Source organism: Lucilia cuprina, chromosome 4 (genome assembly GCF_022045245.1).
Source record: "Lucilia cuprina isolate Lc7/37 chromosome 4, ASM2204524v1, whole genome shotgun sequence".
NCBI lineage: Eukaryota > Metazoa > Arthropoda > Insecta > Diptera > Calliphoridae > Lucilia > Lucilia cuprina.
The window spans coordinates 574,294-598,723 of NC_060952.1; the positions used below are offsets into that span (position 1 = coordinate 574,294).

General features: G+C 28.6%; 1 protein-coding gene across 1 annotated transcript in view; it reads right to left on the bottom strand.

Moving 5' to 3' along the window:
- Positions 1–24,430, bottom strand: part of LOC111684599 (dynein axonemal heavy chain 10) — a 126,287-nt gene that overhangs the window by 36,204 nt on the left and 65,653 nt on the right. Inside the window, 12 exon segments of the mRNA XM_046948842.1 lie at positions 7,792–8,119; positions 8,613–8,773; positions 8,897–8,989; positions 9,048–9,596; positions 9,654–9,794; positions 14,559–14,702; positions 16,677–16,787; positions 17,552–17,710; positions 20,098–20,202; positions 20,306–20,539; positions 20,607–20,795; positions 21,854–22,598. Of these exon segments, the coding sequence (XP_046804798.1) occupies positions 7,792–8,119; positions 8,613–8,773; positions 8,897–8,989; positions 9,048–9,596; positions 9,654–9,794; positions 14,559–14,702; positions 16,677–16,787; positions 17,552–17,710; positions 20,098–20,202; positions 20,306–20,539; positions 20,607–20,795; positions 21,854–22,598 (2,959 nt within the window).

The following is a 24,430-nucleotide window of genomic DNA, read 5'->3' on the forward strand; positions in this document are numbered from 1 at the left end:
CTTCTATGTTAAATTTTATAGAAAACTCAAAAAGTACCTTTTGTAGAACGAAACAGTACCAAAAAGTCTCCTTTTATAGATTCTCATTTACTCCGGGCTCTACATGCTTAATTTCATGTTTCTAGGTTCAATATTATACAAAAATCCAAAAAGTACCTTTTGAAGAACGAAAAAGTACCAAAAGTCCCCTTTTATAGGTTCTCACTTAATCCATCCTCTACATACTTAATTTCATGTTTCTAGGTTCAATATTATAGGAAATTCATAAAAGTACCTTTTGAAGAACGAAAAAGTACCAAAAAGTCCCCTTTTATAGATTCTCATTTACTCCGGGCTCTACATACTTAATTTCATGTTTCTAGGTTCAATATTATAGAAAATTCAAAAAGTACCTTTTGAAGAACGAAAAAGTACCAAAAGGTCCCCTTTTATAGATTCCCATTTACTCCGGGCTCTACATGCTTAATTTCATTTTTCTAGGTTAAATTTTTATAGAAAACTCAAAAAGTACTTTTTGTAGAACGAAAAAGTACCAAAAAGTCCGCTTTTATAGATTCTCATTTACTACGTGCTCTACATGCTTAATTTCATGTTTCTAGGTTCAATATTATAGAAAAATTCAAAAAGTACCAGTCGAAGTACGAAAAAGTACCAAAAAGTCCCCTTTTTTTAGATTCTCACTTACTCCGGGCTCTACATGCTTAATTTCATGCTTCTAGGTTTAATTTTAAAGAAAAACTCAAAAAAAATACCTGTGTAGAACGAAAAAGTACTGAAAAGTCTCTTTATTATTAATTTCATGTTTCGATTTCAGAAAGAAGAAAACTCAAAAACTACCAGATGGAGAATGAAAAAGTGCCAAAAAATATCACTTGGTACCGGGTTTCCAAATAACACCTCATTAGCATATTTAGTGTTTCTAAATCTAAAAATTTTATCTAAATTGTATCATTGTGTTTGAATAAAATCAAATTTCCAGTTTTTACCCCTTTTGGTACTTTTTTCTAGCCATTAAGGAATTAAAAATTCCATTCCAAAATGTTGCAACATCGTAGTGGGAGCCCGTTATTACGTATTTATATGTAAAAGATAATAAACCAAAATCAATGTTTTATGAAAAAAGTACCAAAAATAGGTACAATTTTCACCCCTTAAACATCCGAATAACCAAAAAGTACTAAATTTATATTTTTATTTTTTCGTCAAGTTATGAAGGAGTCAAAAATATTGTTTGAATGTTCACAGGTTTAAAAGATACATGGGGTGCAAAAAAAGTACCAAAATACAGTTTTTACCCGTTTATTCCCTAAAGGGGCCGAAATTAAAAAAAGTACCAGACACCTGTCCGCTTATTTTTTAAATGAACGACGATAAGCTTTTAACTATTTTTTTCTAGTTTAGGAGATATGAGGTTACCGATTTTACCCGTTTTACCCTTTATATATATATAATATATATATATATATATATATATATATATAATATATATTATATATATATATATATATTATAAATAATTATATATAATATAATATATATATATATATTTTTTTTTTTAACTATTTTTTTCTAGTTTAGGAGATATGAGGTTACCGATTTTACCCGTTTTTACCCTTTATATATATATAATATATATATATATATATATATATATTATATATATATATATATTAATATATATATACATATATATATATATATATATATATATATATAATATATATATATATATATATATATATATATATATATATATATATATTTATTATAATATATATATATATATATATATATATATATATATATAAAATTTATATTTATATTTTTATTTTTTCGTCAAGTTATGAAGGAGTCAAAAATATTGTTTGAATGTTCGCTGGTTTAAAAGATACATGGGGTGCAAAAAAAGTACCAAAATACAGTTTTTACCCGTTTATTCCCTAAAGGGGCCGAAATTAAAACGATTTTGAAAATTCTACCTACAATAGTTTTTCAGATTTTCCAACATAGAGGAATAGGCTGTAGTCCATAACGTTCAAACAATCACACATTCATTTATATATATATAGATTTTTCCTGCCTCTTTTACAATTTCTTCTTTGAAACACATGAAATGTCATAGACTTTTGAAAGTCATTTCTTTCGTTACTGTATATAATAAGTCTGCTCGGTTACAAACAATTTTTTACTAGTTTTACCATTTTTATACCCCAACATTAAAAAAGATGATTGTTTCAGAAAATAACTTTAACGCTCATAACTGTTTAAAAGAAACATTCATGAAGTTTAACATGAACATATTTTATACGATCCTCAATCGCATTTTAAAATTATATAAGGATAGGTCCATAATTGATTAATTTATAAATAGTAAATTAATTTTTCATTGCTACAAAAATTTTTATAATTTAATTTTTTCAATACCATTGTTTGACAAATTTGTTACGAGTTTCTATATTATTTTATATTTAAAATTTTATGGAAATGTTTTTTTCATTTCCTTAATCATAATAAATTAGCAAAAAGTTAACTTGATTTTTAGGTAACTCACAAAATCCTATTTTTGGATTGCAAATTTTTATGGAGTAATTTTACTAGAAACGTATTCAAACAAGCCTAATATGAACAACATATACAGACGTACTATTTATTGGCGTATAATCGCAAAAACATTTAAAAATATAAAATGATTTTTGCAATGCATTTTACTTTATTTTTGTTCGTTATCAAGAAATTTATACATGAATTGTAAGAAATTTGTTTTTATACTTTTATATTTATGTATGTTTCCTATGAGGAAGACATACTTTTATTTGGCTTTGAATAATTTTCGATTGTAAAATAAACGATTTGGCAAAGATTATGAAAAATTAATGTGATTTGCATATGCAAATCGTTTGCCATAAATTTTGTACACAACTCAACAGCAATAAGACGAATAAATAGCGAAAATACAATATCTTTTAGCAGATGATAATAAAATTACTTAATATGCGATTTCATACGTTTCCGTTTAAATCGCTCTAAATTAAGTTTTGGTGTATGACTCCTAAACTACACGAGTGTCCATCGAAAAAAAATCACTAGCATTGATAGTTTAGCAGGAGGTCCACATCACGCGTTCTACGCTTTCTCGCATTCAATGCGTCTGTCAAAAAAGTAGAATCAATGTATTGATATGCTGAAAGTTACAAGTACAAAAGCGTAGAATGTTTTGACGCGTAGAATGCTTAAAGTAAATACACATACTTTCTACTTTTATAACCATCTTAAGCGGCGCTGATTTTGACATTTTATATTCTTTATTCAATGCGTATTTATCAATTACACTGTTATACAAAAGTGAATTAAAAATATGTTCGTACTCTGTGGACTTTAAATGGAAGTATTATACGAGAAAAAAGAAAATTATTCTTGAGTTAAAGCATACTGTTATGGGACTATAAAGCCCTTAAAGGAAATTGTAAAGGCTATCCTCTGAGCAAATAAACAGTTTTTTGAAAAAAGAATTGAAACATATTTTTTTTTACAAAACAACGAATTAATGCTATCTAAACTGCTTTATACTAAGTTCACACGAATGGCATCACTTGTAGACTGATTTCTGTTTGACATGTGGTAAAAAAATAAATTTTTATTAAAATATAATTTTGAAACATTTTGCATAAAATCGATATCTTCAAATATATCCCTTCAAATGAGAGAATAAATAGTGCATGCAAATTAAAAAAATTTGAAAAATTACTAGTACCATTAGTTCTAGACTGATAATAGTACATTTGGATCCAATTGGGTTCTTTAGAACCAGTTTGATACTAGTTCTAATATTTTGCAATCCTCCTGCACAATTCCAAGTGAAAATTACATCACAACTAGTTTTTTATACGGTTTTATTTCTAAAGATACAATATATATATATATATATATATTATTTATTTATATAATATATATATATAATAGTTATTATATTATATATATATATATATATATATATATATATATATATTATATATATTTATATATATATATATATATATAAGTTAGTAATTTTTCAAACACACTCAATGTTAATTTGAGCATTATGATGGTATAGAAAAGTTTACAGTTGGGAACTACTACTGGTGATTTTGGTACTAGTTAAATACTAGTTTGGTACTAGACTATGTTTTAAGACATTTTTTTACTTTACTATTACATTATTAACTTTACTTTTAAATTTCTTCTTTTATTTATAATTGAGATTTTGTAAGATCTTTCATATTTTTAAAGTATTTTAAAATCAGGTTTTAAGATATTATCACTAATGACGCTTTTTAACAACATAAAAAAAACAGCTTCACTTAATGGCCAAAAAAAAAATAGTATTTTGCTAGATCGGATCATACAGATTTAAATTGTATTGATATAAGTGTAAGACATTTTACAAAACAATCATAGCTGTATAACGTGAATAGTTTTATTCAAAATATTAGCAAAATATAAATTATAATTTTAAAAATATGTTTATGTGAAAAAATTAATAATATTAAATTACATTTATATTATTCAAGAAAGGATAACAATCACCATATATGTATTTATGATAAAATCTAAAAAATGTTATTCAAATTAATGTATAACAAAATTTATAAAAATTTTACTAACAGTTCTTAAATATTTTGTTTTAATATAAAGTTCATTTTATATTATATAAAATTAAATAAGACCTGTTTTATTTATTATATTGGAAATATATTTTTAAATACTCTATTGAATATAAAACCCTATAAATATTTTCAAATTGTATTGTTATAGTAAGAATATATATTTTTTATTTTATTCATTAAGTTGTGAATGAAATACATTTCATTCAAGAAAAAATTTTGGAATATTTTATATTCAAACCATTTTTCGTAAAATATTGTTATTTATTGAAAAAAAAAAATATTTTAAAATATTTTAATCTATATCGTGTTAATTAACTAACTAACATCAATTATGGGATCGTGTGATGAAGATTTTTCATCCGACGATGATCTCAAAGATCCTTCGTTTGTTGTACCAAGACGAAAGCAAAGTCAAAAGATTATTCACAAATATTTTGAAAGTACAGAAGTAAGTACAATAATGTATTTAAATACGTATTATAAACTTCCTTAATCTTTAAATTGACCAAAATGAAATTCAACAAGTGAGAGTGTTATATTCGGCTGTGCTGAATCTCATATATCCACCACATAAAACTTGTATATACCCACCACATAACAACTGTAGAGAGGTTTTGGATCATAAGAGACTTAATTACATTCAAATTGATTGCAATACTAGTATTTTGAAGTCAGTAATGATCGTTAAAGTAATTTTTTGAAGGGGACCTTATACGGGGGGTAGGCTCAATTATGGGCCGATCCTCATAAAATTTCGGTCAACTTATATGGGGCCTATTCGAAAACGTGGACCGATATTGCCCATTTTCAATACCAAACAAACCTTATCTATAGAAAATATTTGTCGAAAATTTCAATGTTATAGCTCATTCCGTTCGGACTCTGTTGTGCTTTCAACAGACAGACGGACGGACAGATAGATAGATCGTCTTAGAATTTATGAAGGACCCAGAGTATATATACGTTTGTGGGTCTATAACCAATATTTCAATGTGTTACAAACGGAATGACAAAACCAACATTATTTATTAGTTAAGTTAATTTGCTTACATCTTTTTGAACGAAATGGAGTTTATAGCTTTTTATTATTACATGAATAGCAAAATGAAAAAGACAGAGTTGTTGCATTGTGCAAAACATGTTATAAATCATTGAAAGGAATGACCAAAAGTAATTCAAATTTTCTGAGCCATCTAAAGAAATGTAACGACGAAAAGTATAAAGAATACCAAAAACTAAGCTTAACAAATAAAAACAAGAAGGACGAATTTGCAAAAAAGATTTTGTTTTTTATTGCCGATACTATGAGTCCAATATCAATTGTAGAACGGAAATCTTTTCAAAATTTATTTAAAAATGAAGTAGTACCTTCTAGAACATTAGTAACAAATTTGATGGAAAAAGAATTTAGAGAATACATTTCGAAAGCAAAAGAAGTAGTTAGAAAATCAAAATTTATATGTACAACAGCAGATATATGGAGCGCTGGCAAAAGAAGTTTTTTTGGATGCACTGCCCACGTAATAAATGAAAAGTCAATGGAAAGGGAGTCTTTTATTTTATCATGCAAGCGTTTTAAAAGTCCACATAGTTTGATAGAATTGCCCAAATTATAAACACAATAAATACAACATTTAAAATTAAACCTGAACAGGTTGTTGCAACAGTAACAGATAACGCTTCAAATTTTGTAAAAGCCTTTAAAAAATTTGGAATTTTGACGGATGATAATTGTGAAGATATAGAAATTGAAGAAATTAAATTGCCGAAACATATAAGGTGTGCTTCTCACACCTTAAATTTAATTGGAACATCAGATTATATCAATATTTTAAAAAAGACTAATTTATATGACAATCATTCAAAGGTATGTAAATTCAAAAGTGCGATAATTTAATGTGTATATAAAAAAAATAATATAATTATTATTTAAACTAACTTTTAAACGTAATTTTAAAATATTTTTAGACTATAAGCAAATGTAATGAAATTTGGAATAAATGCAATAGGCCCAAAACCTCAGAAAAAATTTCTGAAATATTAGGAAAAGGCAATTTTTTAACCCCAACCGTTACAAGGTGGAATTCTTTATATGACTCCATTAAAAGGCTATTAACATTTGAAACTAAATTAGAACAAATATGCGAATCTTTGACCATATCGCATATCACCAGCATTGACATACAATATTTGAAAGATTACCTTACAATAATGGAACCAATTTCGATGGCAATAGATTTTTTTACAAGATGATTATATATTATATGGGTTTTTGTTACCAACTTTGGTCACAATAAAACTAAAATATAAGAAAATGTTAATTAATGAATGCAGTATTATAAAACAAAATATTATTGACGAACTTTTAGCTGCTATTGAACGTCGTTTCATCGATTTTTTTAAATTAAATAAATCGGCTCACTACGCGATTCTAGCTTCTGTATGTCACCCAGAAGTGAAACTTAAATGGTTTAATGTTATATCGCAAACAACAGGTTGATATTATTATAAGATTTTGACTTGTAAGAAACTTACTTCTGTGTATCAAATATAACTCATTCTTTAAAATATAACTCAATGTCAAAAAAAAAAAAATGATATACAACTTTGCTTGACATGAAATTATGTGCGAAAGAAGCTACTCGCTACTTTTTACTTTGAAATTTCAAGTGAACAAGGAGCCATGCACATATACAACATAAGAATTAAAAGTCGCATGTCTCAGATACTGAAATTGCTAGAGTCCTAAATTTACAAACGAAATATTAAATCAATACATATATTTGAGAATATATAAAAACAAATTTTGTCGAAGCGGACTAGAAGCTGGGGTCGTGGCACCTCCCATATAAATTAAATACGAAATATTCGTATATTTGACAATATTCAAATATACGAATATTATTCAAATTTTTAATGGTTACATAAAAATCTTAAATTAGCTTGAAATCTTCCAAATATTGAAGTGGTATGATTCTATTTGTTTTATTAAACATTAATCTCCTTATTCATAAACAACATTTTATTTTATAAAAGGTTTTTAAAAAAAATTTCAATTTGATTTTTAAATCGTTTATAAAAGAAAAATTTGTTTATGAATAAGGAGGTAAATATGTATGTACTTTAAAAATTATACAAAACAAACCTTAAACAATCGCAGTGTCATCTGGACGATTATATCAGCAATGGGTATTAGTTTTGGATTGAATGTTCCACCATGTTGGAGATGACCTTTAAAAATTGATACGTAAATTTGAAGTAATGATTCATCATTAGGAAAAACAATATTGTAAACGGAAAACATTGATATGAATCGAGGATCAACATCATTACGTCCACCACCGGCACAACCCATGGCCCCGTAGAATGTTAAATCTTTGAACTTCTTCCAATTTAAGTCCTTGTCACGATCGTACATTCCACCGCATTCAAAGAGTAGTTTTAACAATGCTATTGGCTGTTGGGTTCCATAACTGCAAATGTAAATAAATATAATCATTGAAATAAGCAAGTAATATAATGTACAAGTTTAAAAAAAAGAATTTAAACATTTTTTGAAAACAATGAATTAATGCTATCTGAACCGCTATAGCCGTGTATTTTTTCATTTTTGAAGTGATATATCTCCAGATATATCATATTGTCGAAATTTGGACTATGCTTTCAGAGTAATGTTTTCTAAAAACATAATACTTATAAAAAATATGCTTCTTAATTTTCTAAAGGTATCTTTTGTAGAGATACTTCAATATTTAACATAATTATGAACTCAAAAGCCCTTCAGGGGGGTAGGGTTGTATGGGGGCTAGGTGAAATAATGGACCGATTTCAACCAGATTCGTCGTAGGGAAGAACCTACGCGACCTAAAACAACTTTTTCATAGATACTGAGATGGACCTTTTAACATTATTTTATGTTTAAACTAAATAAAGATAAATGTTATGTAAATTATATTGTATACTTACTCGTCAACTTGTGGCATATTCATATCATCAATGAAACAAGCAATTTTCTTTCCCATTGGGGGACCAAATGTGTCTTTTGTACGTTTTTCAACAGCAGCCTCCAGGGTACGTTGGATATCCATTGATGAGGTTCTTGATGAAAAATTAATATTCAAAATAATCTGGATAAAAAGTAAATGACACATTTTTAATAATTAATAGTTTCATAATACAAAAAAATCGTTAATGATGATTCTATAAACTTAATACTTAGTCGAAATAGATAAAGTATTTAGTTTACTAACATTGACGTCTTTGTTGAGATTTCTAAGATATTGAGATATGATTGCAGTTTTCGATGTTCCAGCTTCACCCACCAATAATACAGGCCGTTTAATCTGTGTAGTAAAGATGAATGAACATTAGTTTCACAGGATACGGAGAAGTAATGCTTACATAACTATTAAGATTTAAAATGCTTATAGTTCGTGTACTGTCCACCGTTGGCACTAAAATTTCGCTAAATTTCGTATTTGGGTCATGGACATATCGGGGTACAACCCATTCCCAAGCCATCCAACATGAAGTTTCACGGTTATAAAAATATTCGTAAAGTGTAGGTTTACATGTTGGTAATTGACCTCCAGATGCTGGTTTATCTTTAGCATCTTGTACACAAGGAAACCCCGAAATACGTTTTATGAACTCATCAAATATTATTTGATCATGCTCAACCAAACAGGCACCCAGTGATGAGTAAATGCATTGTATAAAGCAACATTCAAGTGTATCAGTATCGTATTGGACAGGAGGTGGCGCCCCAAATGAAAAATCATCTAGTTTTTCAAAGGATGGCAATAGAGCATCATACATATTGCAGAATTGCACAATCATATTAAGTTCGGTTTGCATAATAACAGTCTTAAGTGGATTTCCTTGGGATGTACCATCTAATCCTTCATGTATAAATGCAATCGCCTGTAATATCAGCTTTTCAAACATGTCCTTAAATATTTGTACAGTTATTAAATACATTTTTTGTCTTTTATTTATTATAAATACTTGTAACAATTCTCTCTGCGATTCCGGTCTTGTTAATATCCACCGTTGCCAGTAAGGGCTGTATCGTAAATTTTTGGGATCTACAAACACCATTCCGGCTCTAGAAACTGTAGCAGGCGATGCATATTGTAAGTTGCCAACCTACGATATCAATATACATATATATATATATGTATGTACATTAGACCGACTCACTCTGTATGGAAAGCAAAATCGTGTTTTTGTTACCCCTCTTAAAAATTTACCTTGCTTTGTTGTACGATGATTCTCAAGATATTTTAAGTCTAGCGATGACCGTTCGTAAGCTGCTATCGATAGACTAGAAATATTTTGGTAACCATCGTAAAACATAACAACGATTATTTGAAGCTGAGTAAAATATTGAATTTAACATGAAAAATTGTGTCGAGCTCACGAATGGACAACACTTAACCGAAAATATTTTGGCTAACATCATATTACATAACAGCGAATATTTTAAGGGGGATAACACAATCACCATTTTTTGTGAGTCGGTCTAATGGTATTTTTTTCGATATAGTGTAGCTAAAATTACCTGGATATTATATCTGCCCCTCTTTTTATGGTATACGCATAATTGGGACATACGACAAACTACTCGACAAAAATTCGTTGCGTAAATTTGACGAATGAATAAAATGTTTATGATGGAAATTTGAAATGTTATTAATTCATTACGTACGACGAATTTCGTCATAAGCGATGAGTGTGTAGATATGCCAAAAATTTACAACTTGAAACTTGTGTCATTCAAATTATCTTTCCCTAATATTTCGATCAATTATCTTCTAAGCAAAATTATCTATCCAACGAAGGAAAAAATATTTACATACATATGCCACTTTCAAAACTTCATGCATTTTTTCATCGTTTTGCATACTAAATACAAATACGAACAAAAATTACCCAGCAGTTCGACGGGACAGTGCCGAACTGACCATTTAACCTACCACTTGTGGTGGCCCCTAGCCACCAAACAACACAGGTGACCAACCATTTTAACATGGGCTTGTCCTACGAGGAAGTCAATCATCACTCTACACCCTACAAAGAGACAGTAAAAAGACGACTGTCTCCGCTCCCGCTTTCAAAGGGGACACTAAAGTGACGACTGTCTTCATTCTCGATTACAAAGGGTACATTCGTGACGAATGACCCAAAACATACGAATTACGATCATCCAGGTGCTTAACTATTAGTGAAAATTACTGTCATTTTCGTATGCATTGACTCTTTGTCGAACTGCTGGATAAATTATTTCCCTTTAATGTTTTGGAGTACAAAATTAAACTTCGCAGTGTTCCCATTATAAAAACATTAACCGCCTTCATTGGGCGCTTAAACTAAAAAAGCTTAAAAAAAATATTCGCTTCGAAAACTTCGACGTTCGTCCCAACTGTACATATACTATTAAAGGGGAAAGGAAAATATTGTCATATCAAATCATATAAATTCAAAAGAGGAACAAGTTTATTTAGGCTAATTTAGTTAAATGTAACGTAATGTTTAATATCGATAATTTTTCTCTTTAAGGATATTAAAATTAATAAATTTAAAAAACTAAACGTATAAAAATGTATCTTGTATCTGTTTTTAAAAGCATGAAATTTTACAAATGATTGAATTTTTAACAAATATTAAATATATTTTTATATATGATTTTACATTAAATTTTTTTAGCAGAATGAAAAACCTTCTAAAATAATAAATAACGCTAGACACTGAAAATGCCTTTTAAATAAAAATAGCTGATTCCTATGTATTTCCACCCGCTGAGATGAAAAATTTTCGATTAGCTCTAGTTTTCGAGATATTGTCGTTTTTGTGAAAATAACATTTTTATATACGTTTTTTGGCATTTTTAACTTAATTTCTTAGAACCTTAAAACTTTCATAAAACTTTAATTTAAGGCAAACGATTTGATTTTGTATATAATAATAACAACGTTTTTAAATAGCAATTGCAAATTCGTTAAAAATTTAGTGAAATATATTGAAAAAAATATGTAATTGATATGTGTTTTTTACTTTTAACAATATTTGTTCTTCATACATCATGTTACATAATACATACATAGAAATATGAAACTTTGGAAGCAATACGATCTTCAAAAGCATCATGACAAGCACTTACAAACATCAGCAACTATATTTTTTTAAAAGGACATCGCATTTATCCAATTCACTATCGGTATCGTATTGTTGTATCATAATATGTCATTAATATTTCGCAGACAAAATTTATGACAAAGACAAAAGAATAATAGAAACTTACGACATACAACCTTACGGCACCGATTGTGACTTGTGTAATATTTTGAATACATGAGTATGTAAAAATAACTAACAAAAGCTGTATTTAACTCGAAATATTTCACTGAGATTTTTAACGAATATCAATACTCAAATGAATTTACCCTAAAATATAGTTATAAGGATAAAACAACAAAAAAAGCTCAATTTTAAACTTCATTGCAAGGCAAATCTAGCTATACTGCAAGAACTGTCATCATTATTATACTCTTTAGAAAAATGATTTTGTGTAGATTTCCATGTTGTTAAAAAACTTTGAAAATTATTTATGTAAAATTATGTAAAAACTTCCAAAGAGTAGCGTAAACAATCTCTATAAAAAAACAAGTAAAAGTTCTATATTCGGCTATGCCGAATCTTATATACACTTCACCATGGTGTGTTAAAACAAAAGTCGGTATCAAAAATTCTTCTTTCAAATCACTTACTTCGGGCTGAACATACTTAATTTAATGTTTCTAGATTCAATATTATAGAAAATCCAATAAGCTCACGTTCTCCAGTTCTCACCTAATTCCGACTTTACATACCTAATATGTTTCTAGGTTCAATATTATAGGAAATTCAAAAAGTACCTTTTGCAGAACGAAAAAGTACCAAAAAAATTTCCATCGATTTGTTCTCGCCTAATCCGGTATCTACGTAATTAATTTCATGTTTCTAAGTTCATTATTATAGAAAACTCAAAAGTACCTTTTGAAAAACAAGAAAGTATCAAAAAGTTCACTTTTTCGGTTCTCACCTAATTCCGACTCTACATACTTAATTTCATGTTTCTGGGTTCATTATTATAGAAAACTCAATAAGTACCCTTTGAAAAACGAAAAAGGTACCAAAAAGTTATATTTTATGTGTTCCCACCTAATTCCGAATCTACATACTTAATTTTATGTTTCTAGGTTCATTATTAAGAATATTTAAGAAGTAACTTTTGAAAAACGAAAAAGTACCAAAAAGTTCCCTTTTATGGGTTCTCAACTAATTCGGCCTCCACATACTTAATTTCATATTTCTAGGTTCAATATTATAGAAAATTCAAAAAGTACCTTTTAAAAAACATAAAAGTACAAAAAATTCACTTTTTCCGGTTCTCGTCTGATTCCGAATCAATATACTTAATTTCATGTTTCTAGGTTCAATATTATAGAAAATTCAAAAAGTACCTTTTGTAGAACGAAAAAGTACCAAATCGCCTTTGACGTGTTCTCGTCTAATCCGGACTCTACATACTTATTTTGATGTTTCTAAGTTCATTATTATAGAAAACTCAAAAAATACCTTTTGAAAAAAGTACCTTTTGAAAAACAAATAAAGTTCCCTTTTATGGATTTTCACCTAATTCAGACACTACCTACTTAATTTCATATTTCTAGGTTCAATATTATAGGAAATTCAAAAAGTACCTTTTGTAGAACGAAAAAGTACCAAAAAATCGGCTTTGGCGTGTTCTCGTCTAATCCGGACTCTACATACTTATTTTGATGTTTCTAAGTTCATTATTATAGAAAACTCAAAAAATACCTTTTGAAAAAAGTACCTTTTGAAAAACAAATAAAGTTCCCTTTTATGGATTTTCACCTAATTCAGACACTACATACTTAATTTCATATTTCTAGGTTCAATATTATAGGAAATTCAAAAACTTCCTTTTTATGGCCTCTTACTTAAGCCAAGCTCCACATACAACACACTAATGCTGCTCTCGCTCTGCTACTCTTGGAAATTCAAAAACTTCCTTTTTATGGCCTCTTACTTAAGCCAAGCTCCACATACAACACACTAATGCTGCTCTCGCTCTGCTACTCTTGCTCTGCTGCTCTCGCTCTGCCTTTTTTATAAACAAGAGTACAATAACAAAATTTACCGTATGATTTTTGTTTTTTGCAATTTCTGTTTAAGCATGAATAAAAAATCTCAGTTTTAGATGAAATTTTCAGAGGTTGTCTCATATCTCCGTTATTTATAGACCGAATTTGTTGACTTCAAATAGCGATCTTCCCGAAAGCATGTCTAACAGAATTATTGAAAATTCGGATCTCGATTCGGATATCTGTGGTCCTCTAAAAACTAATTTCAACAAACATACAGACAGACGACTCTGCTATCTATAAGGATCCAGAATATATATACTTTATAGGGTCGGAAAATTATATTATAGAAATTACAAACGGAATGACAAACTTATATATACCCTTCTCACGAAGGTGAAGGGTATAAAAATCACCTAATAACGATTTTGAACTCAGCGAATGGAAATACAAACGTATAAGCTGTTTTTATTTAAACTGCACGCAAAAAGTTCAATTTTGTTGATTTGTGTAATCTAAACAATTTCAACATTTTCTTTATTTATTCTAATTTTTGATTTTTTTTTAACTTAGGGCTTCTTGGATACCATATGACGATACATTTTTTTTTAAAAGTGAGCTTTAATGCTTGTAAACTATTGAATGTGCTGCTCTTCTTAAAGTAAAGTGTTCCTTGATTCCTCAAATGAACAACAAAATTAGGAAATAAAATATTGCATTTAGGAACATGATATACAGACTCATATTTTCTATTAGAACTTACTTCAAACAAGAGAGCACAGTAATTTTCCAATCTAATACGTTCACCATTTGCTAATGTTAACAGCTTATTATCATCCATAACTGAGTTCATGTTTTCAATCCAAAGCGCATCAACATCTCCATCAAAACAGACATAGCGGCGTTCCTTTGGGATACATTAAAATGATTGCATTATTTTCCTTTTGTGTTTTTTCCTCCTAATTTTTTTAATTTAAATTTTTAGGTTTTTAAACCCACTGATGATGTACATATTTCTTAGTGAATGTAGTTTTGCAAAACATGTACTTAATTTATGAAATATTAAGATACATTCATATGTATTTATTTTAAATGAACTGATTTCTCTACACATAATGTATAATTATTATTTCCAATTAAACAATTTCCCTCGTTTATATTGTACTGACTCGAAATGTGTTTGCGAGGAGAGCTTCCCCTTGTTATTTAACAAATATATGAGTGAACATAAATGAGACACTCAAAAAGTTTTGATTATGCATCAATATTATTACACTGATGCATTTTGACTTTGTAATTGTGAAATCATTCAAACGTCACCTTGCTCATTAGAGTGTACCAAAAAAAAAAAACCTTTTTTTATCTGATGTAGGTACACCTCTTAAAAGTTCAAGTTACTGTACAAAAAACTTTTTTTCTAATACTTTTAGACCATGAAATATCATTTATGGTACATGAATAACAAAATCATTAAATGACCAAACAAACCGGCAAATAGTTTTGTAAATATTTTAATCGTAATAATATAAAAATTGGAATCACAAGTCCTCTAAAAAATTTTTCCAAGATTTTTGCTCGAAAAGTAAAATTTTACTTTATTTGAGAAGGTTAATGAGGATTTTCAATGGCAGCAGCTCGCTGGTACAAATGAGTGATCCGCGAGACACCCTATTACCTATTTGTATATGCTTTTTTAAATCGTTTGCATGCTTATCAAAATAGAAAAATTATAAAATTGATGTCAATGTTGTTTTTTATTTGTTGTTGTACACTGAGGTCTATTGGGATTTAGTCTGTTTTCACTACTGGTTTTATGGTTTATGTAAACTTGGAAATTAGATAAGAGGAAAAGAAAAAACATTCAATTCTCTCTTGGGGTCTTTATGTTAAAGGTTTTAACGCACGTACATTACACGTATACGTGTAACTACTATAGTAGTTGGTTGATATTGTTGTCATAGTGATGATGGTCTATACACCTGAATGATTTTGACTTGTAGATATGGGAATACACTGAGTTGGTTTAGAATTTATTAGTTGAAATATCCCTGCAAACATTTTCTATTGAGTAGGTTACTCGTGTAAAACTTAAAAAGTTCGCTTGGAAATACTTGTAAAAAACTCGCCGAACATTGCCTTTCATAAATATATGTCTGATACTTTAATATAATACAATATTAAAACTATTAATCGGCTTAGAATCGTTTTTATACCCTCCCCACTAATGTAGTGTAGGGTATAAACAGTGTGACTCAGATTATTTAAAAAATGTACTGATGAAATTTCGACATCAATGTATATATTTCGATTTTGTAAATTTTCCGCTCTCGCATCATCCAGAAGTCTTTCTGAAGTGGCGTCTGAGGTGATCCGCAATAGTTTTGTTTTTAAATGTTTGAAGGGAGGTTTATATAATACATAGATAAACTAAGTAACACAGCTTTCACTTTCTTCAATCTCCTCATTGGGCTAAACTAATATGCTAAATGTTTGAAGGGATGTTTATGTGACAGAACCTTTACTTTCTACAATCTCCTCATTGGGCTAAACTAAATATGCTAAAGGTTTATTTTTTAACTGGGATTAATATTGTTTTGCAAAATATTATTTTCATTTTTTTTAATTTAAAAAAAGTGATTAAACATACTTTATTCCATAATTTATTGCATATAAATCAACCGAAAAACTCCTAAACGTTTACGACTGAAGTTGAAAATAGATTTACGTATTTAATAATAACAGAAACTCATGTCCGAGTAATTATAGATGTGTAGTTAACGAAATTGTTTAATTGGAATAGTTCTCCAAAAAGGTTCTTTATTAGGAACCGTTAATGGACTAGGAAATATTAATTTACTGAAATTTTATTTTAAATGCATACATCACGTTCAAGTGGTCTATTCATTTCTCGAAAAATGTTTGAGAATAAACCGTCAACCCAATCGCGCGTATTTGGATCAAGGAAACCATACAATTCAATGACAGAACATGCCTGCAAATACAAGAATATAGAACTTAATAAATTGTTACGTAAAAATCTGCTCAACGCACAAAAGACTTATTAAAAGTTTTAAACGTGCCTCCGTAATAAGTGGTACTTTTAATGGTTAGTTTGAATATGAACAAACTATGTAAGTAAGTAACTATCTAACTAACTTACTTTCTAACTCACTTACTAACTAGCTAACTAACTAAACAATATTAAGCAAACCTTTCAGACCCAAAAACCATGAAATGTCCTGATGTTAACTTTACATTTTTTCGACAAACGTATAACAGAAGAATTTTCAAGTTTACTAACTAACTTCTTTCTAACTCACTTACTAACTAGCTAACTAACTAACAAATATTAACTCTTCAAAGGTTATGCAAACATTAAATTAAAATATCTCCTCATTTTGAACTAATTGGCACTACGACCTAAAACTAATTTTACATGATTCTGAGTTTTTCTGTATCTTTTCAAGAGTTACATTTTTAGAGGTTTTTGGAGTTAAAAACTACAACTAGTCAAACCAAACCTTTTTTAAACTCGAGTTTATTTTTCTATCATCTCCAATTACAGTTAAGTATTTAAATAAAATCACTACTGTTATTTTAAGGATTTGCTAAATTATTTTAAGTCCTATTATTTTTCACTTCTTACAGATGCTATTAAAATGCATAAAATGCAAAAACAAAGATAAGATCCGGTCATTCTTAAGTGCTTCTCTACATGTAGACTTTTCCATCTACAATATACTTTGTTATATTTACCTTTGGGTTAAGTGTAATGCATTTTGTTGGTAGACCCATAAAGGTTTGGGCCTTAATTAGTGTATTTATGACAACTGTCTTGCCACCACCTGTTGGTCCAACAATCATAGTGGAATGTCGGGTCATCATTGTTTCATACATTTGTACCACTTTGTCTTCCTGTAACACAAAAAAAATGTAGACACCGAGTAAAAAAAATTGTTGAAAATGTTAGAAGAAAAAAATAATATGGACACACAATTACAAGTGTTAAGAGCAGAAGCAATTAACACAAAGGGACAACTCTTACAACACAACAGATTGGATGCAAAACAAAAAAGTAGGGGGGAAAGGTGGCATTGGTGACATAATGTTGAAAGATCAAGTACATTTATAAAATGGAAATGTTTTCTTTTCAGATTTTATGGATGTGTTTTTTTGAGTTTAGATGATGTTGTATTGTTTTTGTTTATTCAGAAATAGAGATGATATTTTTAGTTTATTGTTGATATATTTTTTTTTTAATGATGTACTACATGAAATTAAGTACATTATATTTTGTCCTTCTTCGTTAGTTTTTCTTCTTTATATTTTTTACTTTCCTCTTAAAGTACAATTTAGAATGTGTCAAAGTGTCTACGCCTGTGATGTACAAAAAGGATTTACATCTTTTTTTAATTTTTTTCGCATTGTACTATGTAGTGTTGTTATTGTTGCTCTTTTAAATTTATCGTAAAATGTCAAGGATAATAATGGCAAGATTATGACATTGTTGTTAACAGCACCATCATTTCAAGACGATAACTACTACATCTGCATCGATTGCTAATACTCATCTTCAGAGAAACCGAAATATGATTTAAATATACAATAAAACACTCAAAAAATGCTCATAAAATTAAGAAAAGCTCTAAAAATGTTTTTAATTACTTATTAACATTGAAAACCACAAAAAGACTTAAAAATATATACAGTGAATCAATTAAGTAATTTGCCTATATAAAATTTTATAAATTTAAAGAAAAAACTTTATGTGAACAATTATTTTTAGCAAAATAAAGCAATTTGTTTGTTGTATTTTTTAAAGAATATCTTATATTTTAATTTTCTACCATAAAAAGTAAAATCGTTATATTAATTAACGAGATTTTTGATAAAATGTGAACGTATTGTTAATTTTTTTGGGTCAATAAAGTATTTTGCTTTTTTAGGGTTTTTGTTCATTTTTTTAATATTGCTGCATTATTTTATAATATTTAATATTATTATATTATACCTCTATATTAGAATAACATTTTTTAGATATTTTAGTAGTGGAACGACTAAATTTGAATTTATCAATATTTGACTTAACATGAAATCTATCGTTTCTTTCATTAAATTTCGAAAATAATAAGTAATTTTGAATACATGATATAGTCGCCTTCCTTTGGCAGTTAAAGATTTTGAAAGAGCACTCAGTGCGTTTTTCTAATAATTGTTTGGATCATTTGATCTATTACTCTATTTTGTATTTTTTAATGTTATTGATTAAACATTTCATAATTATATTTTATTGATTTACACTTCTTCTAGAAATCTAAACTAATTTTTTATATCGGAATTGCCTCATCAATATCCTTTAAATATTTTAATGCAAATAAGATCACATTTTCACCCAATGAGGATATGATTTTTGCAAATTGCAATTGAAAAATACTTAACACTCTTCGAAGAGTTTATTTGTGACGAAACACAAAAACATACGAATAGGAGTCAGCCAGGTGGTAAGATATTAATGGAACTAAAATTTAAAAATTTCAAGTGTCTACTCTCCAGAATACTATGGGCCAATAATGTGGCTATTGACCCTAAAGATATAAATTTGAGTCAACCAGGGGGTGGCATTAGCAGAAAGTAATAATCATTTCTCCAAAAGATGGGTAAAATAACTACTTTCGGAAGTACAAAAAAAAACAACTTTTAAGAGTATAATCTCTAGGTTACTTGAGGGCAGTAAAGAGACTACTGTCTCCGCTCCCGCTTACAAAGGGGACACTAAAGTGACGACTGTCTTCATTCTCGATTACAAAGGGTACATTCGTGACGAATGATCCAAAACATACGAATTACGATCAATACTAAAAAAGTGAAAATTCAGCTCTTTAACTTCTCTCGCTTAGGTTGCATGATGTGTATAACAGACAGACTTTCGAAGTGTTACAAATATAATAACCATACTAAAACACCCCCAATACATTCTGATGGTTGCTATGTTGTGTGAATTTTAAAATAGGGATATATATATATTTTTAAATGAGATAAGTCGTTATTTTGGCACCGACCTATAAATACCACTACAAGTAGGAATACAAAATTTTATTTTTTTTTAATTTTATTTTAATGTCGGAATAACTTAGAAAAATGTGTCTGTGTAATATATGCAAGTAAATGTTACTACTGTTCTTTTTGTTGCAGTTGTTGTTAATATTGAGACAAACATTGTGTGGTTCAATATCTTGAAAGTAAACAGCAGAAAAAAATGCCAACAAGAATACTTTTTTGGTAAAAATTAATTTCATGATTACCTGATCTGCCAACAAAATGAATCCATCGTTCACGAGACAATGGCGTACTGCTGCATTAAAATCTGGATAACCAACTCGAGGACAATCGATACCAGGAAATAAATCCTGATAATTTTTATACCATTGTATATTGTAAAAAAATATTATTGTGAATAAAATACATATGCACACATGTTTTAAATAATCGTTCACAAATATTTTTTCTTACCTTAATAAGTCCTAAGAATAATGGTACATCCTCAAAAACAAATTTTGGAAAATTCATGTCTCGCAGAACTCGCATTAATACGACAGCCTCAGGCAAATCGTTGGATTGACGCTTCATTACACCAGCCATGCGCAAAACCGAATTTAAAGAGCGTAAACCCCAGTCGTAATGACACTGTTTAGATAACTGTTCCTGGGCGAGAGCATATAAAACAGTCATCTTCTTTGCCAAAATCTGAAATAATTATAGAACAGTTTATGGTTTCATTTATGAAAATCTTGCCTACAAATTCATTATTTACCTTGGCCGTTAGGAATCCATCAGAAAACAACGATATTAAACAAATTAATTCCAAATCTGGCTTTATACAGGTTACTGGTCTGAAAAGAGCTTTAACTGACTCGGGTAATTCTGTACGACCCGCATATCCAGGGTTCATTGTTACAAATATTCCAACTTTGCGGTCAATTTTGATTTCACAACCTTCAAACTGAATGTACACAACAAATATATATTTTATTTGTCTAAATTATCTCTTTGTTAAAGACCTTATTTTACAAATTTGATGAAGTTTTTAAAATTTGTATATTTTTTGTATTTTGTTTTGTTAATTTATTTTAATATTTTGTTTTGTTCTAATTTACAATAAATGTTTTTAATAATTAAATACACAGAAAAAAAATATTCCTTAATATTTTTTTAATAATTTGTTACTTTTTAATTATTAGTTTCTAATTACAAAGTAATAAAATTTTTATCTTTTTTGACAACTGTAAAAAAAATCTTTACAATAGATTTGTTCCAGAACTTTTCTGTAAAAAGTACGGGAACAGAAAAAACTAAATTTCTCTTTCAATAAAGAAAAAATTTAAAAAAATGTTTTGTTTTCAGTGTACTTTTTAAACAAATAATTTATTTGACAATTTTTATTTCTATTTGCCAGGAAAAAAATGTTCTGGCTAAAATCTGCAAGTTCTGTAAAGAAAAAATACTTTTATTTGCTCAAATTTGTTCTTTTTTATAATTTCTGGTATAAACATGTAAACTTGACAAGTAAAGGAACAAACCTAATTTGTTTGCTTAAAAAATAATAATTGCAATCGCAATTTGTTATTGTATATAGGTATGTATCACAATATTAATGTAATTAATGTATATAATTAGATTCGGAGGTATATTATAAACAAATTTTGAATGAATTTAAATACATTCGTAATTAATTTTTTTGTATGTATGTATGTATGTATGTATGTATGTATGTATGTATGTATGTATGTATGTATGTAAATGTTTAACGCACTGTTCAACGTAAAATACTCCTTGAACATTATGGTTATTCAATTACATTGATTTTTTAATCATTGACAAAATTTATGTGTTAAATTTCGTCCAAACGAAATAATTATTAAACAATTTTTTAAATTTTATGAAAATATTTCATAAATTCAAATCGATATACGAGATATTTAAAGATTTCAATTCGATCTTCCATTTTGTTTTTAAATATTTTGTTTATATAGGGCAAAATCATAATTTTCCAATACTCACAACAAATCTTTGTAATTTTCGTATTAAAGCATTACGAATGGTCTGAAGTTGTGTAGAAATTACACTCAATACTGAAATGTCAATGCGATTGAACTCATCAAAACAGCCCCATGCTCCACATTGCGCAAGTCCGGATAAAATTGTACCTACTGCATGGAAGTCCATTCCTTCACCACAGTTTGTTACTACACACAGAAGAGCCAAAGCTTTGGCTAAATCTTTAGTTGTTTCAGTTTTACCAGTACCAGCTGGACCAGCTGGAGCGCCGCCCAAATTCATAAGTAAAGCCTGGGTTATGGTCAAGTAAATACGATCCGTGAGGGGTGTAATAACCAGGCGGGAATTCAAGCCCAAGTATTCATAGCCATAATCGAATCGCCCAGAGCATTGAATTACAAATAAATTGTCATAAAGTTTTAACCAATAGAACCTCAGTTGGCTCTCCCAACTAAATTCGCCTACATCTAGAACATTATCTCTAACAAAGGCCTCAATAATATCTCTGGCATGAACATCTATAGTGGCAATAGTTTTGAATTTTTTTCGATCATTAGAGCTAAGATCTGATCGCACTTTTAGTACTAGTTCGTCCATTTGGTAATTTTGTTTGTTCAAAAAGTCTTTCATGGCTCTTAGGTTCCCAAAGTTTTTAGCTTGATTAAATACTTCTTCTACTTCTGCTGTCCACCACACCTGACTAGCCACCAATCCAACCATGCTTTGATATTTCATCAGCCAATCAGGTCTAATAGCAAAAAAATAAAAAAATAAGGAATATATTTTAATATATTGTAGTTTGTAATATTAAATGAATAAATTTTATGCCATGAAATATATAGTAAGGGTTTTCATTTAAACGTTCAAAACTCTCGTAAACTGTGCAATTTGTGCATGTTTCCATCATCGCAATTGAATTGTATGAAAATTGATTTGCACAACCCTTATAAGTTTGAGCGACTATTTAGACTGGCCAACTTGAGCAAACTCATTGTGCATTTAATAAATCTGTTCACTTATTGTTAACTTTTGAATTTATGGACTTGAATATTCACATTTTTAACATATTTTGTACAATTTTTTGTTAAAATATTTTTTTTTATTTTTTGATTTCGTTTGACATTGCTGTAAAATGTTTATAAATATTGTAATTGAACAGAATTTGAACAGGGGTTTCATGAAACAAGTCGAATAAACTCGCCCACTTGCACAAATGGGAAACTTAAGCGTTTAAATGAAAACCCTTAGTATGTTATATACAAATAAGTGATTTCATTACATATTATGATAAAAAACAGTAAACAGACACACGTTTAAATTCTCGAGCTTATAGTGTTAATAAAAACCACTGTGTAGCCAGCAATGTACTCAACAATATCCTTTTTAGTATATACATGGTCCCATCTAAATAGTAGGGACGGTCCCGAAGAGAATGCTATGACTTCGTATGTATGTATGTATGTATGTATGTATGTATGTATGTATGTATGTATGTATGTATGTATGTATGTTTATATGTATGTATGTTTAAATTAAATTTTTCAGATAAAAAGAAGTACATTTTTTATATTTTATTAATTTCGTACGAATTGACAATAAAAAGATGTTCGATAATTTTGTCATTTACGAACAACTCAATTTCATAAATTTTACATATAAGATTGAGACAAATATTTTTTGGTTGGCAACATCAACACAATTACAACTAAAAAAAAATGAGATACATAATAAAAAGTTCATTCGTAATTCAGCTCTGGGTGGAGGAAGACCGTCGTGCGTCGTTGCTTAAGGGTAATCAGGCCGTCCTTTTTGCTCTGCCTTCGAGAGTTTTACGTTTCAAACAGCATTGGCTAATGTGTGACGTCAGATAACTGTACCGAGTTACAGTTTTTCTTGAGGTGCATAATTGGCCATGTGCAATCGTGTTAACTTAACCTAAGTTTTTAATTTGGAACATATGAGCTAGTTTTTTCTAGCTAGAATTGGTGATGGCGTTGTATAATTTTAATTACTGGCCAAATAAATCTTAGTTTTCGAAACTAAGTAACTTAAAGAACAAACAAACAAACAATAATAAAAAGTTGCGTTGTTTTAATCCTTAAAATTTAAAGTTAAGCTTTTCAATTTAAACTCAACTGAGCTGAGTTGTAAACCGTATTAGGGGCGTAGAAAATCTTTTAAAAGTTTTTATAAATCGGTAACTAAACTTGTATGGTGGGATCATTAGTACCTTTTATTTCGTCCATATAAACGGGGCTACCTTAATGAATATTTCTTTTTACATCCATGTGTGTATATGTTTCATCATAATCATCATCGTCATGATTGTTATTATTGCCAACGACAGTGTTATATTGGTCTTGCGGTTAATCGATGGCAATAAAAAGATAAATCGCTTATAACGACAAAATTATTCATTGTAAGCCATAACAACAAAAAAATTGTTGCAACAACTTCAGTATTAAAAGTAACAGCATCATCGGCAGCAATGATAACAACTATAACAAGAACAGCCGCCACCACACTTAATGTTTTCAGTATAATTTACAATCATACATAGATTTATGACGTAGTAGAAAT